The sequence below is a fragment of the Xyrauchen texanus genome, chromosome 35 (genome assembly GCF_025860055.1).
Source record: "Xyrauchen texanus isolate HMW12.3.18 chromosome 35, RBS_HiC_50CHRs, whole genome shotgun sequence".
In the NCBI taxonomy this organism is placed as follows: domain Eukaryota; kingdom Metazoa; phylum Chordata; class Actinopteri; order Cypriniformes; family Catostomidae; genus Xyrauchen; species Xyrauchen texanus.
This window is the reverse complement of record NC_068310.1, coordinates 22,060,204-22,084,599: the sequence shown is the minus strand read 5'-3', so window position 1 is coordinate 22,084,599 and position 24,396 is coordinate 22,060,204. Positions and strand designations below refer to the sequence as shown.

At 38.6% G+C, this 24,396-nt stretch overlaps 1 protein-coding gene across 3 annotated transcripts in view; it reads right to left on the bottom strand.

Annotated features, from left to right (window-relative positions):
- Positions 1-24,396, bottom strand: part of LOC127629231 (tyrosine-protein phosphatase non-receptor type 11-like) — a 50,663-nt gene that overhangs the window by 12,578 nt on the left and 13,689 nt on the right. Inside the window, exons 1-3 of one of the 3 annotated variants that reach the window (XM_052106369.1) lie at positions 21,055-21,213; positions 11,916-12,038; positions 759-953 (exon numbers count right to left, since the gene is read on the bottom strand). In XM_052106369.1, the coding sequence (XP_051962329.1) occupies positions 759-953; positions 11,916-12,038; positions 21,055-21,062 (326 nt within the window). In that variant the 5' untranslated portion in view covers positions 21,063-21,213. Of the gene's footprint in view, positions 1-758; positions 954-11,915; positions 12,039-21,054; positions 21,214-24,396 lie in introns of those variants that run through there. The other 2 variants (XM_052106368.1, XM_052106370.1) reach the window with 2 other exon arrangements.

Here is a 24,396-nt window from a genome sequence, read left to right as displayed (position 1 = left end):
TCAGTCACAATGCCCAAATCTTGTGTGTTGTAGAGCAAGACATTCATAATGTCTGTCCCCACACACAAAAACCAAAAAAAATTTCTTTTTTGTATTATGACCCACAAGAAATGTGCATTTATCACTTGCAATGCACATTTCAAACTTTCACTATAGAAACTATATGTTTGCGGTTGGAAAATGAGCAGGGGTTTTTGTGGAGATCTTGCAGACATACAGAGATTTTATGATATGAGGATATGTGTAGGAGGTTCTTACTCGTGAGCCGTCTGTTTTCATATAAATGAGAAAAAGAAAAAAAAATCCAAGCACTTATAATCTTTGAACATAAACATGATGCTTTTCACCTTTGATGTTTTATATATGTATACAATGTTTACCTTTACTTCATTACTAAGAGGATGTTTCACATATATACAGAGCTAAATACCAAATCCAAACATATTAAGGTGAAGGAAGTTACAAAGTAATCTTGAGATTCTAAAGTAACACTGGCCCTGAAACACATAAACGACAAACATAAACAGAATCTAAGAATGATCTGTTTCACAGCGGTGTAACATACTGTAAGAAATGAAATCAAGATAAGCACAACCTATAAATGAACCAAAGATCCTGATGTGTAATAAGTCAGATACCCTTCCTTTTCAAACATCAACCCTCTCCCAGTATGAACACTAGGAGGCAGGATTTCTTCTGGCCATACAAATGCCACTGTCAAGCTCAAAGTGCTTTGGGTCGATTTGGAGCTGACGTACCTCTCAGATGTGGGATCTTTGCAGTTTAGGGGGTATTTGAGCTCGATGACATCTCCGTTCCGCTCCCGCAGGAGGTCTTGCTGCTCGGTATAGTACTGCACCAGTTCGGCCAATGTGGCGAACTTCTCCCCTCCGTACAGGTCATAATAGTCCCCTGAGTTCTGGATTTTAATGTGGGTGACCTCATCGTTCCTCCTGCCCAGATCGAACAGATGGGACACAACAGGGAAAACACGAGGGTGGGGGATATGGGGAACGAGGAGAGAGGACAAAGATAGAACAGACAGATAACATGAGAATGGCATGAAAAGAGACGCTTTAAATATTTGTACATTTATTCATTAAGCAGATGCTTTTATACAAAGGGATTTACAAATGAGGAATACAACAGAAGCGAGTTGCATTAAGGAGGCAGTTATTAAAGAATTGTAATAAAAAGTTGCAACTTGCTCAAAGAAACACAAGTAGAGAGGGAGGTGAGAGACAGTGATGAATGAATTTAGGATTTTTGCTTATTTTTTTTATAAACTGTTTTTGAAGAAAGAAGACAGTTATTGCATTAGTAGTATTGGGTCAAGTGGTAAATGAAAATATTCTGTAATCAGTGTTGTTTCTTTTTAAAGTTGAAGTGTGTAATTATGTCGATGTTACAATACTTTCTACTATATCCAGGGCTTGACTAAAACACCACTTTAAGACATTCTTATCTTCTTAGGCAAACAAATGGCCTTAGAGATTTGAAGAGAGTGTCACAGCAGTTCAGAGTGGTTTAAAAATTGTTCTCAGCAGATATCAGGTCTGTTCTCTGTGAAACTGTCAAAAACAGCTCGGCACCTTTAAATGCCAGCATATGGAAAAAGTAAAAAGGAACACCTGCATAGATATCATCAGCTGAGCTCAGGCACAAAACCACAAGTTAACACTTCATGAGCGGATCATAACTACGGCAATTCAGCCAGAATACATGCATGCTAAAAGAACTACACAAACAAACAAAAACAAAACAAACTGAACAGCAATTCCTCCCCCACCTTCATTTCTCTGGCTTTCTCTATGCATCCATGACTCTATCCATCTCTGAGCTGGCTCATGAAATTGCACTTTCCTCTGTATTGTTGCATTATGGAGGTAACAGAGGAGGCAGGGCAGCACAGCCTCTTGTTCTCAGCAGTGAAGACTAATGGCTGCTAACTGCTGCAGAGGAGCAGGCCCCATAGCTGTGGTTCTGTGTGGGCTCTAATATAATCATTTACATTTACATTTATGCATTTGGCAGACGTTTTTATCCAAAGCGACTTACAGTGCACTTATTACAGGGACAGTACCCCCAGAGCAACCTGGAGTTAAGTGCCTTGCTCAAGGACACAATGGTGGTGGCTGTGGGCAACCGAACCAGCGATCTTCTGATTACCAGTTTAACAGTTATGTGGTTTAGACCACTACACCACCACCACTCACACATACAACCTCCAAACACACATGCTTGTTCACATGCTTCAAGTTCATAAACTTAAAACTTTAAGATTTTAAGATAATACATTTTTTTTTACATGCCTCATTTATTAATTGTTTTTCCAATTAAGGATGTTCCAGCATGTCACGTTTTTCCATTTAGCAAACATTTGAGGTGAAATTTGTCCCCAAACTATAGCTAATTACATATACAACCACTCAGGTTTTTGTTTTTAAGGTCAATGCTCTATCCAGTTTTAAATAAACAAACCCAACCTCCCTAACATAAGCCTTAAACCTAAACCTTACCAATATTGTCATAAAATGCAAATGCGAGATGAAAAACAGATGAGATTTTGAAAGTTAATTCTCTATCGAGTTGTAAATCAAAACCGAATTCCCTAACTTAACCCTTAAACCTGAACCTAACCGATCGGGTAAAAAATGCAAATGTGTGATGAAAAACACAAGCAACCAGAGTGAAAAGTATGTATTTATAAAGTCGTTGTTTTTTTGGTGCCTCATTTTTAGCTTTTATTTGACCAGGAAACTGCAGCAATATGTAAAAAGAGTAATTTTAAAATAATTTTATTACAAATAATGTAGGTATAGTAACATTATACTCTGAGACCAGGTTGTCTAATGCCAGTGACTTCCTTTGCTTTAATACAGAGCTAATTATATTTTCTATCCTCTAACCCTACCCCATCACTGAACCTAGGATCACTGGCCTTCATTGGGGATAATTGGCCAGCATTTTGGTTCCTACAACATAGGATAAACCTGACCCATCCCCACCCACAAGTACCCATCTCTTCCTCATGCTCTCTGTTTGAAATCTGAAACATCTCATCCTCAATTACCTTTTGAGCTTGATAAATATCAAATATGCAAACAAGAAAACACAATGAACCATTCTTTGGTAATGCATGAAAATAGGTGCACTGATCGCAAATTATTAAATGTACCTGTATCCTACTCTTCTGGTATGTTTAGTCATTAGCTTATAACACAGTGATAGCACCCATTCAAATTCCTTCCACCAAAATGTTAATGTAAATGTTCAGAGTTTGTGAATGTGATTCAGTCGTTTGCACAGGGCTTCGATGTGTTCAGAGTCAGAGTAGAGAGTGACTGAGCTATGGCTACAGTATTCCCATTCAAGGACGCCTGCTGACTAATTTTACATTGAAGCATGACTTCATCATTGATTTCCCTGCTAAACCCAGCCTCGACAGAAACCAAGAGAGAAACACAATACTGCTACTGAGCCCCTCAATACAGCACGTTGACACTAAAAAGGTACAGTCTGCAACTGTATGTTTACTTTCGCTGGAGCATCACATGCTTACGAATAAAGAGAATCAAAGTTTCTATGGTGATTCTCACATTTTAAACTGCAAATCTTTGATAAAGGAACCAAGGGCTGAATTCAGCAGTGGCAGTGAAGCCCTAGCTAGAGCCTGACTGTATTTCTTTCCTTAAAACAAATGCTGCGCACACATGAATAATCTAGGGCAGTGGTTTTCAACTGGTGGGTCGCAGGTCTGTTCTGATAAGATAACAGACAGCAGGGAAAAACAATGCTAAATGCAAATAATAAAATGCAACCAGCCATATCATTGCATATAGTTTTTTTTATAGCTTATCAAATTTTAAAATGGAGAAAACGTTTTCATTATCTTTTGATTTTGACGTCTGCTTACTGTATTTAATACAGTATAGGAGCTAGTCAAATTAGGCAGATGCAAATATGGAAAAGTTGCATAAAATCCCCTAATGCTCAATAACAAGATTACACAAGGTAAAAAAAAAAAAAGAAAAAGACCCACAAACATGGTTTGTCGACCACAATGCATTTGGTTTGATTAAATATTGGCTGCTGAGAGGATAAAACATTAGGAGTTCAAGACACATGAAGAAACCAAAATCAATTTCCTTATTCAGTCTAGGGCAAGACAATAATTTTGCATATCATTGGGTCTATTAAGTTTCCTGGTAATGTAAATACATTTTGCTTTTACTTATGAATGAGTGTAGGGGAATGCTTGTACAGTAATGGTCTACTCTAAATTATGCAATGTGTAATTTAAGTATTGTTATTAGTTTTAAGTGATATCAACTGTTGTTTTTTTTTCTTCCTTAAAATGAAAGAAGTCATGACATGAGGAATCACATTTTCTTTGGTCTTTTAACATATGAGAGGTCATTGTAATATAAAAACATACTTCACGTTTCAGAACTCAAAACTTCCTTCACACTGCAAAAAGTGCATTGTTGAAACCAAGCTGCCAATACGACTCGGTCTCTACTTCCTCCATATGGTGACGTCACACTGTGATAGACATTTGCATCTGACCACCTCCACAACACATTTATGACTACTTCACTACGTCCTACTCAGTAGTGGTGAACAGTGAGATGGTGAGAAGAGAGCAGGTCAGTCAAGAGCAGAGATCCAATCATAAAAATGGGCATTTACTATCAAGTCTTAGGAGAAGGAGAAGCAGCACCAAAACTGAGGATGTAAAGGGATCATGTTTCACAAATATATTGTGGAAAAACAAAAACAAAAACAAATATTTACATTTACATTTTACATTTATGCATTTGGCAGATGCTTTTATCCAAAGCGACTTACAGAGCCCTTATTACAGGGACAATCCCCCTGGAGCAACCTGGAGTTAAGGGCCTTGCTCAAGGACACAATGGTGGTGGCTGTGGGGATCGAACCACCGACCTTCTGATTACCAGTTCACCAGTGTAGTGATAATATCACTCCATATAATATCATAATATCATAAGTGAACCTCAAGGAACATATTAAAATAATAAAAAGGCAGGTCATGACCCCTTTAAATAAAATGTGCATACAAAATAAAATAAACAAACACTGAATTTTCACTTTACATTCTCTTCATACTTTTTAAGTGGTTCTGGATTGATTGTTAAAGGGGTAAAAGCCATAGTGAAAGTTTAACCCAATGTTATGCATCCAGCTCTGCGAATCTGAAAACAGGTTCAGAGGGTCACTTCCTGTGGCCTGCTCCTGATAACCATAACAAGCAGACAGGAAACATCTCCTGACACATTTCACCTGCCCTGACACAACATAAGTTACACACTGCAGCTTCACAAGCCATTCCTCATCCGCCTGCAACTTAACAGTTAACAATAGGGCAGATACTGAGCAATAGACTCCACCCAGGAAAAATGGTGAGAGTGAGATAAGAGAAACAGAGGCATTGAGGAGAAGAACATATTATGATGGAGTCCCTGGGTGTCCATTTGACCAGATGACTTCTCTCTTTATCTAATAATGCATTTGCAAGGGACAACTTTGTAATTACAGTCTCATTTGCCTACATTAGGCCTGAAAGGCAGTTTGGCAGTGAGAAAGCTAGTTTTCCTGTCAGCAGATGCTTGTACTGTCTCTTCAAGTGATGCAGTTGGTCAGTTTTATGCTTTATTTCCAAAAGGGGAACTTTTCTGTGGAACTAGGTTCATTTTAAAGACAAAATACTTTTCATGCTAGTTTTAAGGACGGTTTATGCAAGCTTTAAACATTGGTACTGTTTCCCTTTAATTACCTTTTCTACTTGAAGATAGTGGAAAGGTTACATTTGGCTAAAATTCTCTATTTTGGGCTTATCCCCACTGAGGGTTTTTTTTTTTTTTTTTTTTTTACATCTTCTGTATAATAAACACTAAAAGGGTTAAACTAACAGACATTTAATTTGGCACTTTTTCCTTACAAATAATAATAATAATAAACATTTTTAAATTCACTTAGCATTTATGTGCCATATTTGTGCCGGTGCAGCACAGTCACATTTTGAAGATCACAAATGTTATTCATTTAAAGATTTTTTTTTTAACCTGAAATAGGTTTCAAAACCAAATTTAAAATCAGAAACAAATCGATAAATTTGTATTTTTATGAGTTCTAATTTAATCGCTAGCTTGTAAATGTAAGTCCATGACTTATCCAAAATTACATGATGCCCTTTCTATTAGCCTTCACTATTAACTTCATCTGTTCTCAATTAAACAGCATATACTTGTGTGCCAATGCTTCTGATAATCAAAACAAGCTGAGCTCACAGCTCTACAGATACAGTAAATCAGCCTGCAGTGCAGATGGGCTCAGACCTGCAGGATTGTGATGAGCTCTGGAGAACATTAGATACAGCGAGAGTCTCACCAGCATAACCACAAACAGTAGGTTTGGGGCTCCACAGTCTCCACATCTTAAAGCTATTAAGCTATCTCTTTTTCTCTCTTTAGTACAGTGTTAGGAATGGAATACTAGCTTACTACTTAATGACTATGGCACAGAATATTTTACACACTGTATACTGCATATTATAAAAAAATATAAGAAAAAAAAAAAACCCAGTTGGCATTATTCTACGATAATCATTTCAATAGGTGTTGTCAACTTGAACTATGCCTTGCCTTTCCGATCAGTGACATTTGTCGGTAGAGAGCCGTCACACCGAACACTTTTGTGCTTCCCATCGTGTTCCCATCCAGTCACGGATGATCACGTGATGTTTGTTTTCGTTATAACAGATTCAGATAGACTGAGGTTTGAATTTGACATATAATGACCAGAAACAGTATTCATTTGAAAGGGTTATATACTCTTAATATAATCTAAAACAACCTGCTGTTTTCACACGAAGAAAGTCCAATGAAAGGCTAGATTACATTAATACCAATAAATGAGTCAGTATTTTTTTATAATTTTTAAATGCTTTTGAAGAATAAAAATGATATTACTAACAAATATATTATAAAAAGATATCAACATGATTTAATGCTATAAGAAAAACTTGGGATGCACCAATCTGATACCTGGATCTATCACCTCCGATACTGATGTTTTTAAATGGATTGGGTATCGGTCCGACAAGGCCGATCTAAATCCGATACTGTGTGTTAGTCATGTTCATTACTGTCAAGCTCAAAAAATGACATAAAAGAACCATAAAAACACATTTTAAAGTAGTTTATATGACTCGTGCATTTTATTCAAAGCCACTTGAAGACGTGCTATAGCTCTGTGAATCACAAAAGCTGTGTTTAATAAGTAAATATATAAAATGCACGTGCAGCACCAGCATGTCATTGAATGGTGCTGCTCTGTTTGCACACACGTTCGCCTATTTTTAACCTTCATAGTGGTGTGCAATATTTGAGTGCTACTCACGAACAACATCTCAGATGTAGATGCTCAATAGTTCGGTTCACTTATAATATGCATTTAGAATGGCACTGGAGGTGCTTTTTACCGGAATTTGAATAAGAAGCTAATTAAAACTACTGTGAACTTGCCTACAAACAAACACATACAGGATTTCCTGTTGAGTTCAGAATGTAAAAATAAAAGCTTGAGGGTTTAAAAGATAAAGGTGTCACGGAGAGACTCACAGAGGCAGATATATGAACTCAGTTGCAGGGTTTATTGAACAGATGATTGAAACAGTGATGTAAACATCATGTGAGTAAATCCAGTTGAGCAGAGTGGCAAACAGCAGGTGATAACCAGACAGGGTTTAGATAAAAGAGATAACTCACAACAGTCTTATGATATTTGCAGGCAATAATGAAGACACAGGTATGTTTGACCTAGTAGAAAGGTGTGGAGTTTCAGAGATACTATCAATCAGAACAGACAAAAAATGTGTGAGAAAGTGGGGTATATATGCAGTCCTTATTAGCCACCAATGATATTCAGGTGCGCTTAATCAGAACTCAGGGGAGAGTGAGCGCTGTGACGGCAGTGAGGGTGAAAGAGAGAGAGAGACCGGTGGATCCGTGACAAAACGATTAAGATATTACTATATATTACTATTATAATATATTTTTATTATTATCATAATTTGTTTAAAAAAATAAAATAATTAAGTTGAATTGGTTCCAAAAAAAAAAAGAAACGCTTCTTTTCTACTGAAGACTTGAATTACTGTTAATTCAGTATACTAGTTAATAATAAAGTGTTTCTTACTAAGCTATACATTTATATTGAAATAATGTGAAGTTAGAGGTTTATGCTTCTTTATATATTAAATATCACACCCAATTAGTTCCACACAAAAATGTAAAGATATTCTAAACTGATTATAAAAAAAAACAACACTGGTATTGGATCGGCATTGGTATGGGGCGATACTGAGATAGGAAGAGAAAAAGTGGTATCGGTGCATCCCTAAGAAGAACACGGATTAGTGAGTTTAGCAGAACAGAAGGTCTCAGAATAAATACCTTGGTAATGGCATACTACCATACTACTCTGCCATAGACTGACACAGAAGAAGTAAGAGTAGTATGTGTAGTATGCCATTGTGAACTCATCCCATGAAACACACCATTGTCTTCGGTGAGTCTGGCCAATTACGAATAGCCTAAGCTGCGTCGTCATCAGAGCTTGTGCAGCCACTCAGAAGCAACTGCGCTGGCTGAGCCAGCCAGCTGGTCTCCAATTGCTCTTGCAGTACTTGGATTGCATACATCACGGTGATGCAGCGGTGGTGCTGTCAAAAGTCAGACTAAATTTCAAACTGACATGCACAGCTTCAAGTACAACACACCTAGTAGCATGCTACATATTGTTGTCAAATGAAATCACCATGTTTTTCACATGACCTCATCACATCGCATGTTTTATTTATTGGAGAATTCAAATTTGTGTGAAATTGTGAAGAGAAGAGCAAAGACATAAGTGCGGCTAATTAAGGCTGGGTAAAAATACTGATGTTACGATTAATCGCAATTTTAATTTGAGCAATCCCTAGATTGATTCTTAAAATCCCAAGATTAATATTTTAATTTTACTTAAGTTTATTTCAATTTTGGTTGTGTTGATTATTATATCTGTTAAATAAATATAAATTAAACTGCATAGTTAGGGCCATGTTGTTAATTTTTCAAATCAATATTTTCATTATGTACCATTTAGAAGGTTCGCTGTATAATTTACAGCATTAGCTGAGGGAGAATTTCTTTCATATGCAAGCAAAATGGATATCATAACTAAAATATCCTGAAATATACATATTGAAATCAGAATTGAATAAAATCAGGAAATCCTTAGCGATACCCACTCTGGAAGTGGAAGGTCAAGTAAAGTGCATTGCGTTGTTGGATGCAGTATTTCACGCAGTAAGCTTTGTGGAATACTGCTCATTTTAGCAAATTTAATAGGTCATCTGGCATATTCTATGCATGCTAGTGTGTATCTAGCATACTGTGCACGGTACACATTGAACTGTGCAAAATTTTTAAGCACTTGTGAAAAATGTTGCATAGTGAGGATGTCTTCAAAAATACTGCCATTAACAGCTTTTATTTATCAATTAATGTCCAGTAAAACTAAAAAAGCTAAATCAATATTTGGTGTGGTAACCTATGCCTTCAAAACAGCACCAATTCTGCTTAGTACACCTGGACACATTTATTTTTGGTTGTTGGCAGATAGGATGTTCCAAGCTTTTTGGAGAACTTGACACAGTTCTTCTATCTCCTTAGGCAGTCTCAATCGCTTGTCTCTTCATATAATCCCAGACTGACTCAATGATGTTGAGATCCGGGCTATGTGGTGGCCATGGCATCTCTTGTAGGGCTCCTTGTTCTTTTTCTATTCAAAGGGAATTCTGACATCTAAAATGTATATTTCCTGATACACTAAAAGCAAAATGTTTTTTTGTGTGACAAATATAATGTGCCTTAGACTTTTGCACAGTACTGTATACAATACTGCACCAAACGTAACAGTAAGGTAGTGTGCAATCCCGAACATAGCCTCTCTCTCACTCCAATCACTCATGCTAGTGAAATGACTCACAGACCTGTGCACAAGCTGAAATTTTAATCCTTAATCACCAGCTCAGAGGCAACTTAAAAACTTGGAGATCCTCGAGAGCGGGGAGTGGGGAAAGTGCTATCTGTCATTGCAATCTGTGTTTGTGCTTGTAATACTGCTGGCCACCAATATAAAACATTGCTGTAATCCTCAATATGGTTTGAAACAATGCAAGTACGCATGCATTACGTGTCAAAAGTATGAAAGCTTGCTGTAATCAGGAAAACCTAAGCAAACTAATGTTGGGTTTCATTCACTAACACTGTATATGCATATGTATTTTTATAAAACTTGCAAAAATGCATAAAAATGTAGCCAGTCGCTGGTTTTGAGAATGATACAAATTGGCTTTATCCATAGATCTTGCTGCACATGCCCACAGGAGTGAACCTTTTTGTTTGCAATGAGTGATGAATGGCTGTACAGGCAAGGTTACTTGGAAAGCCATGATGTAGATGTTTTAGGTATGTATTACGCTAAATTCTAAATTTAGATCATCATTAGAACAAGGGATACAACAAATGTGTATGTAGCTGTTGTGAATATGGCAGATATTTTGGGTAAAACTTTTCTCCTCTCATAAGTAAGGACATTTGTATGCACTTATTAGTGAATGAGGCTATTGTACTGTATGTAAAAAGTTCTCTTTTCACTGCATGGAAGAAACATTACCTGTAGTGTGTGAATTTTAGTAAATATCCATGACTGAAATTAGCATTTTAATGCTTTACCAAACATGGAAACTGTAAGTGAGGCTAACAAGTACACTTCCAAGAAATCAATAATGCACAGATTAACATTTAACAGGAGATTCATGCTGAGCTGCTACCACAATCCTGTTACTCTGTCAGTCTGGGTCTTTGTCTGACAGGACAGTGGCATCATCGTCACATGTCTTGTGTTTCATTGTCTGTCATTGTGTGAGCACATTATTTCAGTTGTATTCTCTACTGTGCACTCTTCAGTCTGTCTTGTTTCATGTCCAGAGCATGGTGCTTGGATCCTGACTTCCTGTCTGGTTCGATTTCGGTCTGTACAGGATCCGGACACTCATGTCTGACACTCCATGTTCTGTTTGTTATTGACGTGGGTGCATCGCGCTTATGTCGTCTTGACAGCATGCACTCGTGTCAATTTGTGTCAGTTTATGTCTGTCTCGCAAACACGGTGTGCCTTGTGGTGTGCTCGCGTGTGCAGCAAGCTGTCTTCATGTTGTGCTTATATTGCCTTACTGTCTCAGCGATGTGCGCTCCTGCCATTTGGGTGTTTTGTTGTCTTGTGAGAGCACACAGTTTTGTTTTGTTTCTGTATTGCTGCATGTCTCTCCGTCTTACGTCATACCACGCCTCCTTGTTTGCTTATTATTAGTTTATTAGTCACACCTTCCCTGTCTTCTTAACCTGTTGATTTATCTCTCTATTTTAGTCTCCTCGTGTGTGCTATCCAGTGCCAGTTCTTCTTGTGTGTATTCCAGTCGGTCCTGTTTCTTGGTCATGTTAATCGGTCTTGTTTCAGTCCTGTTAATCATCCCATCCCTACCAGGTCCGGTCAGTCCAGTACCCTGTGCCCCATTTTCCCTACCCCAGCCTGGATACCCTTTTTCCCCTTCAGGGTAGTTTATGTTTATTGTTTTTCCCCTTTGTGGGAGTTTGGGTCCTACCTCTGCATTCGTGGAAACCATAGCAGGTCAAACAGGCTGCTTGTCTCCTGTAATCAATGACCAACAGGGGCATCTCATGCCAAAAAGGGTATTTGAATCTGCATAATTCAAGGGCAGAAATGCATCGAGGCAGATGTCGAGAGGAGTGTATACAACAGGACAAAGTAAAAATGCAGACCTGACGGAGAGAGTGAAATCTCCTGGGTTACTCTTGCTGGGTCTCGCTAGAAAGCTGCCATGGACGCCCCGTGTCAGGAGGAGGTGTTCTGCCTCTATCCCAGTGATGTTGGGATGAAACCACCTGAAAACAAAACCGAGTGATCAGCAACTGTGTCTGAAATTTACTTTTCCCAATAAGGGATAAATCTTGCCCCCTGGATTTGATTTTCAGGGGCATTATTTTCCTTTATGTATGATGTTGGTCATCGTTACAATACAATTTAATCAGTTTATCAACATATATTCTCAATCTTAATCTCATAAATTACATGTAATTGAAATCGTATAACTAGACCTAATATAGATTTTAAGAAATATATCAGATGCTACTAATAAAAGCACAGGGAATTTCATTATGGGAAAGTTTTTGCCCCAACATTTACATTTCAAGGGCTTTTTTGTCACTTTTAGCATTTTTCAACCCTCATTCACTAAAGCACGCTGCGCATGTAGACTTTATATTTACTTATTAAACGCATCCTTTGCGATTTACAAAACAATTATATGGCTTCAGTTGTGCTTTTAAACTTCTTTAACGTCATATGGAAGATGCTCTTTATAAATGCACCAAGGTGGATTTTAATTTGAAACATAAACAATGCTTTTTTTTTCCACATGACTGGTTTCTGGATCTGTTAACATTTCTGGTTAAGATTTTCTGCAATTAAAAATAAATAAATTATGCCATTTGTAGACACAAATTTCTGGCAGCCGAAATTTCATGTAATACTAATTTGGACTATTACTTCTAAAAATTCACACTGCCGGACCAATTAAAATTATCTAGTGAAGAAAAAAAGGTCAATCAAAATGGGGACTAGTCATAACACTTAAAAACGACATACTCTTTCACACCCTTAGACTGTTAAAACCTAAAATCTTGATGATATAAAATAAAGATAATCAAGATTATTTCTAGAAGTGAGCAAAATGAAGCCAACACTACTTGATTCGTATTTGATTTTTTAATAAGAAATCTGACTTCGATCAAAACTAGAAAGTGAAATTTTTCCTAGATTAAAATTTTAATGCAAAATGACAAAATCCCTAGTACCTCAAATCTGCTTTACCTGCATTTTTTTTTTTTACTTTATTTAATATTCATACTGTACTTGTTCATTAAAGAGGGTCCTATATGTACAGTACTACTGCATCCATTCATCTCTGCAAACTCTTGGCCTCTCCCCTTGGCCCGCCCATTCTAGTGATGTCAGTAAGCTTATCCACAAGAAAAGTTGTGTCTAATTTCACAGTGAAGGCCAGTTCTAATCAGTTACGATTTGCTGTGTTTGAAAAGCTATTTCCTAATCCTTGGGGGTTGATGGGGGTCGAAGGGGAAAAGAGGACAAGTGTAATCTGGGCTTGTATTGGTCCCCAGCTGTCTGGCTGGCTGCAGCCCGTCTGTTACACTGACTGTATCACCTGAGAATGCTTTGTGAATGGCAGTCCAGGGATTAGGAGTTATTTTACCAGCTTGCTGTGTCTGAGCATTGCTACCTGCTAGCAGGCCCCATCCATTAAAATTAATTTCAGCTTGACAAAACTGTGAAAATCCTCATTCAATGTTTAGAATTATATATCAATATCAGTACACATAATTTGTAAAACTGAAAGTCTTTACGGAATAGTTTCCCAAAATGATAATTCTGTCATCTTTTACTAACTTTTCTTTCTGTATGATTTTCTTTACAGAACACAAAAGGTGTACAAAAGTCTTTTCAATACAAAGGAAGTCAATAGTGACTCACTTATTAGATTAAAATAAAAAGTAGTCCTTAATAAGTTCATTTGTTATGCTTATCTAAGCTTTCTGACTGAATAAATGCTAATAAAACTCTAGGCGCTTTGGCAACCAGTGTTACATCTGTCCCCTGCTAATCACCTTACATGCTTGCTTGATTTTCTTTGTAATCTTACATCCTAGGATGACCCAAATTACATTAATTGAAGGTAGACAAAACAATAATTACAACAAGCAGTAAACGGTTCTTTGCGGAGAGTTACATAATGTGCCTTTCTGGTATCCTTATACATTTTGCACAAATGTTACTGAATTACTACCATTAAATGGTCTTTACAAGAGTTGAAAGATTGGATGTTACTTTGCACAGATAAGATTGGCAAGCATTTCTATCACACTAATCTCATGTTAACACATACAGTATAATGTTATATTAGCATATACGTTATATTAGCATATTTCAAAAAGTATGTAATTTTACATTTACCCAATGGAATGCCTTGCTGCAATGATTTACACCATCAGTGCATTACTGTAAACACAATTTTTGTTCATTTTACAAAATTGAGGGACAACACAAAATTGTATGTGGTACTAGGGATCGACTGATATTGTTTTTTAATGGGCGATACAATACTGATTATTTTTGTGCTTAAGTGTCTGATAAACAATATACCTAATACATTTTTTGATTCTTGATTTATTTCTGCTTTTATGTACATTAACAACTACCTAAATTATTTATCACTATTCTCTGGTGAACTGCTTTACAAAACTGATATAGTGCACAGTATTGAATTTAATTGATTAGTTTTTGTTGCAATGAACACTTGTTCAAAGCCCCTCACTTCTAATATTTAAAATGTAAACTCTTTGTTGTCCAACTTTATTGGTAAGCCCGACATTAAAGAATCAATAGAGTGGATAAGTGAAAATATCGGTTAAAAATATTTGTAAAACCGATTATCTGTCTATCTCTACAATCTACAGCATACCTAGACATTTTTCGACAGAGCTTAATTTGTATTGAACCCAGAATATTAAATCAGAGGTTTCAATGAGCAGATGTGGTCATTGTGTCTTACTCTTAAAAAAAAAAAAACTGTGATGATTTAAGGTGTAATTATTTTCCATTCAGACATGATTCCATTTCCCAAGTTTTTCATCCAACAGCCGTGGCCAGAAGTAAAGTATCGGCAGTGAAATAAATTTTGTGTTTTGCAAAAAAAAAATTTCACATCTTTCTATGGTAGACTGGAAAACAATGATAAGCATTTCATGAGTTTTAAAGACTTTTATTAGCAAAAACATTCAATATATGCAGAGTCTATATTTACGGTGTTGACCCTTGTTCTTCAAAACCTCTGCAATTCACTCTGGCATGCTAGATATCAGATTCTGGGCCAAACCCTGACTGATGGCGATCCATTCTTGCCTTTGTAGTGCAATTTGTGGGCTTCTGCTTGTCCACTCACCTTTTGAAGATTGACCGTAGGTTCTCTATGGGATTAATATTCGGGGAGTTGCCTGACCACGCATCCAAAATTTCAATGTAATGATCTCCGAGCCACTTCATTATCACTCTTGCCTTGTGACATGGTGCTCCATCATGCTGGAAAATGCATGGATCATCACCAAATTGCTCCTGGATCATTGTGAGAAGTTGCTCTTGCAGGACGTTTTGATACCATTCTTTATGGCAGTGTTTTTGGGCAGAATTGTGAGAGAGCCCACTCCCTTGGATGAAAAGAAACCCCAAACATGTATGGTCTCAGGATGCTTCACTAATGGCACGACACAAGACTCATGGTAGCATTCACCTTTTCTTCTCTGGACTATCGATTTTCCAGATGTTCCAAACAGTTGGAAGGGGGCTATATCAGAGAAAATATCTTTGCACCAGTCTTCTGCTGTCCAATCCTTTTTTAGTCAGAATTTTAGTCTGTCCTTGCTGTTTTTCTTGGAGAGAAGTGGCTTCTTTAATATCCTTCTTGACACCAGGCCATTGTCCAAAAGTCTTTGCCTCACTCGCAGATGCACTCACACCAACCTGCTGCCAATATTGAGCAAGCTCCTCAGGTGGAGACAGTCCTGGCGCTTGCTGGACACTCTGGGATGTCCTGAAGCCTTCTTCACTGCAGTTGAACCTCTTTTCTTGAAGTTCTTGATGATCCAGTAAATGGTTATTTTAGGTGCAATATTCTTTGCAGCAATTTCCCAGCATGTGTGGCCATTTTGATGCAAAGCGATGATGGCTGCATGTCTTTCTTTAGAGGTAACATTGCTAACAAGAACACAATGATTGGAAGCACTTCTTGCCTCCTTTTATAGCAATCAGTCTGCTCTTATAATCCAATCTGAATGATAGGTTGATTTCACCAGACTAGTATTCGTTAAAGCTTTCCCAGGTGCTGCAGATTTGATCAGGTAAATGATGTTTGCTGGTCATTTTGTGCCAGGGCCAAAAAACTGTGAAATTGTTTTTTTTTGTGATAAAGTTTTTGGCCAATGAAGCTTTTTTGCAATTATTTAAAATGCATCTGATCACTCTGCACAAAAATCTAGAAACAATGTGAATAAACACCACAACAAGTGAAGCAGAAAACTTTGCGAAACACCAAATTTATGTCTCGGCCAATACACCAAGCCCCCCCCCCCGCTTAACAGTTTTTGCTTGGAGGGGGGCCCTTGGAGATAATTGGCCCCAGGTCCTTTGCAAGTCATAATCCATCCCTTTCTAAAAGGTTGTAGTGCCTTTGATGTTATTTTTTTTTATTGAGGTTACCTGTGACAGATTCAGTGAGCAGCATGTGTAAAGAGGGAATGTTGTGAGTTATGCATCTTTTACTCCTTGTCATGACTCACTTCTGTCACGATTACCTTGGTGACCACTAGGGGTTGCCATATACAGTTCATCCGGAAAGTATTCAGAGCACTTAACTTTTTCCACATTTTGTTATGTTACATCCTTATTCCAAAATTGATTAAATTCATTATTTTCCTCAAAATTCTATAAACAATTCTGATCAGCCCTGGTCTCCTGGCCGTCCGCCTGATTAGCCGTCTCCTGGGCCTCCTGAAGCTCCGCTGCCTGGGCTTCGCCTTCTACACCCATTATGTTTTTGGTGTTCGCCTCGCGGCCAACCGGCATTTTCCCTCGAGCCCCCGGGCTTGGATGATGGAATCACCGCTGCATCGAAGAGCGTCCATGCGTCTGACACAGAAGACTCGACTGTGCTGCCGCCTTCAGGCCAGCCCGCCCAGTCGGAGGCGGATGCACAGATGGCCTACATGCTTTCCCGGGCTGCCGTGAGCGTGGGATTGGACTGGAACTCCCCATCCTCCCCACAGCCTTCGCGGCTTGACGACTGGTACCTCGGTGCCGCCCACAGCCACGCCCCCCCCCCACGTTTCCATTCTTACCAGAAGTGCATGACGAGCTGACGCGGTCGTGGAAGGCACCTTTCACTGCCCGTAACCGACCCCCTCGCCGCCGGACAGGCCACCTCCGCCCTGCATGCCATGGCTCTCCTGTAGGTCCATCAAGCCAAGGCACTTAAAGATCTGCACCTGGGTAGTCCCGATCCCGATGTGCTTCAGGAACTGCGTTCTGCCACCGACCTTGCTCTCAGAGCCACGAAGGTCACAGCGCAGGCACTCTGGTGGGCGATGGCCACCCTCGTGGTCCAAGAGTGCCACCTTTGGCTGAACATGGTCGAGATGTGCGACATTGACAAGGCTAAGTTTCTCAATGCCCCGTCTCCCAGCTTGGCCTCTTCGGCGACACCGTCGACAATTTCAACCAGCAGTTATCGACGGTGAAGCAGCAGACAGAGGCAATCTCTCAGATCATGCCGCGGCGCCGCCCAACCAGCGTGCCCAGCCCCCGCCTGCTCTCCGAGGGCATCCCCCTGCGACCCATCAACGGCAGGCAGCTCTGCAACCTGGGCCCAGCTCTCAGCCCCAGCGTCGAGCACTTCGCAGGCGGCGTACGCCCCCCGTCTCCAGGACCCCTTCCTGGACCAGGAAAGCTCCAAAGCGCTCCTGAGACGGGCAACCCAGGCAGTCGTATGTTCGCTTCGGAGGTGGTACCAAGACCACTCCATCCCCCGGTGGAGGGCCGGGAGGAGAATCCTTGTTTTCCTTATTTTCATTTGCCACACCCTCTCCGGGTTGCGGTACCCACATGTTCAATAAAAGAGCGATTTCCCCACTCCCTGGGTCATCCAGTTTTCACGGCACCCTGGCCCAAGAACTCTACAGTCCCGGTCCCCCAGACGCAGCTCCTTCGCCTCCGGCCCCGCAACTGCTCAGCCCCGGCAGGCCAGCGCTGACGAGTTCCGAAGACGCCTCCTTAGGACCTCTTCCTCAATTTTTAACCCGCCCCCTGCCGGGTGCGTGGAGCAAGGCAAGTGCTTTGAGTCTTTTCTCAGCACCCTAGCCTCGGGACATCCTAAAAGATCCCGACATGCTATCCTCTGCTCCCCCCTGGGGAAAGACCGCCTTCAACGACTTAAGATAGGCCCCAGCCGCTTTATGTCCTATGTGAGAGACATAGTGAGAGAGAAGGCTGCGGCTGCTGGGCTTGCTCTCATGCTAGGCATGTAACACCTTCTTCCCCCCTCTGGGGTGTGGGAAACCTAAGGTTTGTATGCAAAAAAAAATAAAAAATAAAAAAAAGAGAGTTGGTGGCATTGGGGAGGGCTACGTGCAGCCGGCACAGGCGCCTCCAGCACGCAATAGCTTGCTGTTTCGACAGTCAGGTAACACGGTCAGTGCGTGGCGCTTTTTTATGGACCCCTTGTGTCACTTCATTCGACACAATGTCGAGTGAGTGACAGAAGGGGAACGTCATGGTTACTGTCGTAACCTCCGTTCCCCGAGGGAGGGAACGAGGCGTTGTGTCCCTCCTGCCACAGCACTTGACCTAGCACTGTAAATGTCCGTGCTTCATTTTCAGCTCCTCAGTGCAAAATCTTGACTGGCATTCGCTGCACCGCCTTCCCTTTATACCCGTATGTCCAGGGCGGGGTATGCAAATTCTGTCTGCCAACTTGACATTGGCCTTTTCTCAGGTTCAGAGGTACGATTCGGCATCCAAGGAAGACCACTTGTGTCACTTCATTCGACAAACAACGTCGAGTGAGTGACAGAAGGGGAACGGAGGTTACGACAGAAACAATGACGTTTCTCCCTCCTGTTGAATCATCAGTATGTACATTCGGTAACCTCCTATACTTTGTAAAGCTTATTAATAATTCAATGACATATCTTTCAGCAAACTTTTCCTCCTGACAATGTCTTTTTAGAAAAGAAAGCCTAACCAAATCCCTCCAAGAAACACATTTACATAAATGTGTATACACAGGCATTTCAAGGGCTGATTTTTATTAAAACAAACATTTCTTTGTCATTTGAAGGTCACATTAAACCTACTTGACTGATGTTTTTACCAGGCCTTCATTTATTTTTGGTAATTTTCAAATACCCTTTTAGCCTTGACCCAGACTTTCAATATTCAACTATGAATATCCATTATAAAAATACTAATTACATAAAACTATTATAATCTAAACATCAAAATATACAATTTTAATATTTATTCTGTGAACATGGTTTCTATCAATTTTTTTACAAATTACAACTGTCCCTAATTTGTGGTGTCATTTCCACCATGCCAAAAATTTTGCCCCTAATACATTTTTTTCTAAAGTTAGTGTACTTGTTAAACAAGAAAACAAAAGTATCAGTGAAGAGACTGCTTGAAATGAGACAAGTGATGTTTGAAGAAAACAGACAATTCAATGTAAATATCACTTGTGAGAAGAATATTTAGCCTTAGTAAGACAAAAGAGTGAGTCGTTTAATTTAAAAAACATTAAACATTAATTTTCAACACTGTTATTTCCACCACAGAATTCTATTTTACACAATGTTTTAACAAGACTTTACTTTCTAGAAGTCCACAGTGCTTAAAGTGCCCGAAGTTGAAGAAACACCCACACAACTGAATTTTTTAAATGTCTATATAATTTCCAGTATGCTAACATGTCCTAAACAGAATGTCACACAGAACTGCAAGAAAGGTCTAAATGTGGTCTGGAGAGTAAAGATAAAATGTCTTCATACATTAGCTGATAAAACACGATCATATGCCAACATTAAATGAAAGGACCAGAATATTCCATTCTACAATATTTAACAGAGGCTTGACACAATTCAGTGAAATGTGGAACATGATGCAACTGAACTGGCAACAAAATTCTTTGACATCATATTCTGGAACATCAAACAATCCAAAAAACATTCCAAAATGTTATTCAAGAATGACAAGAATAGGTTACACGAAAATCTTCATAGATAATTGAGGGATTTGCAGTTGGCTGAAAATACAAATCTATAAATGAAATCATATTTTGCATTAGACAGCAGGTGACACTAATCCCTGCTAAGCCGCAATGTATTTTCATAAAACAATGACAGCAGACACAGTCTGACCCCTAAACCCTCCTCACAGCATTCCCAAAAATGCTGTCAGCCCTTCACATACAGTGATAATGCTCTCTGAAACTAGATAGATAGCAATCAACAACAACTTCCTTCCTAATTTCAATATAATATAATAATTCAAAGTTTGCATGTGGTTGTTGACGCATAACATGTCGATGGACTTTTTTTTTTTTTTTTTCAATCAACATCAAGATTTTAGGTTCAAATTTGAATGTACAAGTGAAACTATATATAATAGGTCATTTGTTTTTTGCCTTTACGAATTCATTCTGAATGGTCCTGCAGTGTGACAAATGCATTTTTCAAAGTAAAAATATAGTAGTAGTCTCTAAATTAATATGAGGTCATAAAAGAGCCATGCATAATAATTAGAAAAAAGCTGTTTAAAATAGTTTTATATGGACTGTAGGATGTCAAACCACAGGAAATGTCAACTTTCATAAAATATTTAATGTCAACTACCCATTTAACACCAACTGAGTGTCTCATACTCTTGTGTCGGAGGACCACTGCTTTCATTGGCTGGTCTGTTACTCCAACAGGCCCATACAGACATTTCAGATACAGACCAGCCAGTTCTACTTGCCAGCTTTGCACCCAGGAACAAACAGCTCAGGGTCAGTTCTAAGCCTCTGAGCTCCTTACAGCCTTCCAAATACCTTCTTCCAGCACAACATCCAGAACAATCCATCAGCACAGTTGCACACAGACACTCACATACACACTCCTGCATAAGGAGCGACAGTGAAATAAAGAAACTTCTAATGCAATTGCATGTAATGCAGCTGTGAAAATGGCATAGTCCTGATACAAAATGATAACGGTAACTATTGTGTCTTGTTCCTACCTCACCATTCTGGTCGGAGCCTGACAGAGCCCCCGCTTTGCTTCAGAGCTTAGTAATCCACGCTCAGTACAGTTACACAAGGAGGAAGAGGGGGGCAGGGACTTGTAGGAGTGCTGCTTGTTGGAAAGAGAGCTGGGGGTGTTTAATCTGGGATTTGGATGCGTGCGAGCTGCTCTGATAGGAAAGCCAGCCAGTACAATCAGCTTCTGAGCAACTGTCCATCCCTCCCGCCCCCCATCTCTCTCTCTCTCTCTCTCTCTCTCTCTCTCTCTCTCTCTAAACATGATGCAGCGTTGCCATGTTGCTCAGCACACTCCTACACCCCTTTTCTTTATCTTAGACATCATTAGGTTTTAAGGGAAAATGGCATCTTTTGAAAGACACCACTGTGCATGGGTAGTTGACACATAAGTTGTCTATGCACTTAAAAAAAAAAAAGAAAAAAAAGAAAAGAAATGAACATTAGGATTTTAGGCAAAATGTTACAAATATGTATCACAGAAAATTTGTATTTTAGGTCCTAAAACTGGTTACTATTTCTTTTACGTTTTTCTTTTCTTTTTTTTAATGCACAAGTTAATTTTAACTGTGACAAATTTCCTTTTTAAAAGTACAAATACTCCATGTATTCTTTCAATTCCTTTGAGGTCATAAAATGTGCAGAAATTATATTATAATTCTAAAAGAAAAAAATGATCAAAATGTTGTTTAAAATTTTAGATGCGAATATTGCATGTCTCCATGATGTCCACTCTGGAATTTTTCAAAAGTATTCCCAAACACTAGTGGAAATTAAATATGTACATATATGCTCAAATATATGAACTATAAATGTGTATGTTCATAAATGGCCATATATCAGCTTTCTGTATGGGATGACAACTACATTCTGCACTTACCAACTACAAAGTTAAACCATGACCAATCAGTGCATTGATGAACAAACTTGAAAAGTAAAGAGAACCATACAAAAATGGAAGAAGACATTTACACAAATGGAAAATGTTTTTTGCAATCAAACAATTATATCTGAGATAAAGATGCTTTTTCAAGGACTTTGACTGACCTTTGAAAAGCATGACCTGTTCTTGTGCTCATCTTTGTATGCACTTTTTTAGCTACACAAAATGTTTGCTCTAATGCTAGGCTGCATGAGTCAAAAGTGCATCCCAAATGATCATTCTGTATAAATCTAAAAGTAAATACAGAGCAGCTGCATTCCAAAGAGACTGAGTAAAAGACGTGTGAACGGAATGAAATTTACAGCTGAGGCTTACGTAGCTTTTTTCTAATTACAGCGCTACTCAGTCATGATGAGCACAGTGTCACTGTGGGACTGAGAAAAGTAGGACAGACCTGTCTGGAAAGGAAAGAGCCAGGAAAGCACCCAGTTTTTCCCAGAATGAAACTGGACATAGAATAATGAGTCTAGATTTATTAGGAGTTTTTCCACATAAGCTTCAGCCTAGTAAATTCTCTTTACTGCTTTGTCACCCAACCCCTTTTCATGGAAGTAAAACCTCCAGTAACTTCCATTTTAACCATTTCACAAGGACACAATAAGCGGAATCTCTGAGACAATGTGTGTTATAATGGGTGGATTAATGAATGCAAAAGAAGAGGACTTCTGTTTTCAGTATTTTGAGCTTCCCCCTTTTATGAAATGAATGCATGACTTGGCTTCCATGGTTTAAAAATTAACTGCTATTATCCCGCTTGCAGTCGGATAAAAATAGGAATGAACTTAAAAAAAATAATGAAATAATTAAACAAGATGCGCGAACATCATAGACAAAAAACAAAAACAACAAAAAACATTTTTTTAAATACTTATTTACTCTTGCGGTCAGCAGACACCGCCTATTTTAAATTTGCTGATGAAAAACACTTTTTGCGTGAAAGTGTCATGTCAACAATTCGTCTTGCTTTTTTACATCACGTTTAGTTTGAAAGGGCCTAGCCTCGTCAGTGGCAGGGAATACAACATAATCTGACCCCTCAGTGATGCAACAGAGCGCAACAGTGCCCACCAGCTTTTTCAGCCATTTTGGTTCTGGAAGTATTTTTCCCATTCATTTCTTCCATTGTGATGTCATAAAATTGTTCATAAAAGAGTTTTAAGCCATAACCCAAAAGAACCAGCTCCAAGGTGAATCACAAAGTAACAAAATTTTATTTAAAGTAAAAAAAGTATTTGAAAAATGTATCTGAAAAAAAGGTACAGGAATGCGTACTTAAAATATTTGCAAATTATGTAACCGAATTAAACGTAATGAAAAAATAAAAAAGTATTGATTTAACATGTTTGATTATAAGTACAGAAATAATTTGTCCTAATTATATTGCAAAATATTCAGATATTTGTAAATATACAAGTATTTTTAAAGTGTATAGTCCGACTTGGTTGCGTTATTCACATTCCGTCATGGGAGTGGGCGGACACTACAGAGCTTGCTGGCATGCTTTGTTGGCTGCAATTTCTCTGATTGGTGGATCTTTCTCAGCTGGATCATGGATAGTGTAGTTTTTCACCAGGAATTCTGCTATTAAACATAATTTTGAAACAATGAAATTGAAATAAATTTTGCTGATAGCTTTGACAGAAGCATATAACATCAATTAACAACCTCACAAGGGCTCACAGTAGGTCTGTCTTGAAAGGTTAACAAGCCATCATTATTAATAAATTACCCTATATGGAAAAACTGAATGAGATGTTTACTTCCAGAACCAGACTCTTGGTCTCTACTATTGTGAGTGGATCAAATCGTAAAAATACAAACAATTTTCTGATGAAATTTACCAGTAGAACAAAACCAAGATGAGTCTTCAATTTTTGTGACAAACTGGCTAGTCTCATATAACGTATATGTTACTGTGAGAACCAATGGCCTGCTGTTTGCTGACAATATGCAAAAAATACAAAATAAAATAAATAAATCCCAATTTGGCATAAGGACAAATATATAGGTTACATTTATAATAAAATGGTGTGAAAAAATTGGATATATATATATATATATATATATATATATATATATATATATATATATATATATATATTTTTTTTTTTAATTATGATAACCCAGAGGAACAAATAGACTGTACATTGTAGGCTAGAAAGAGAGAGAAAGAGAGAGAGAGAGAGAGAGAGAGAGAGAGAGAGAGAGAGAGAGAGAGAGAGAGAGAGAGAGAGAGAGAGAGAGGGGTAGAGAGAGATATCGGGTGGAAAGTGCTGCTGCAGTATTCTGACAGGGGCAACACAGAGGCCCACGTGCACACAACAAGCTGCCTCATCGATCTTACATAATGTCTCAAGTTCACCACAGCCAGCTATTTAAA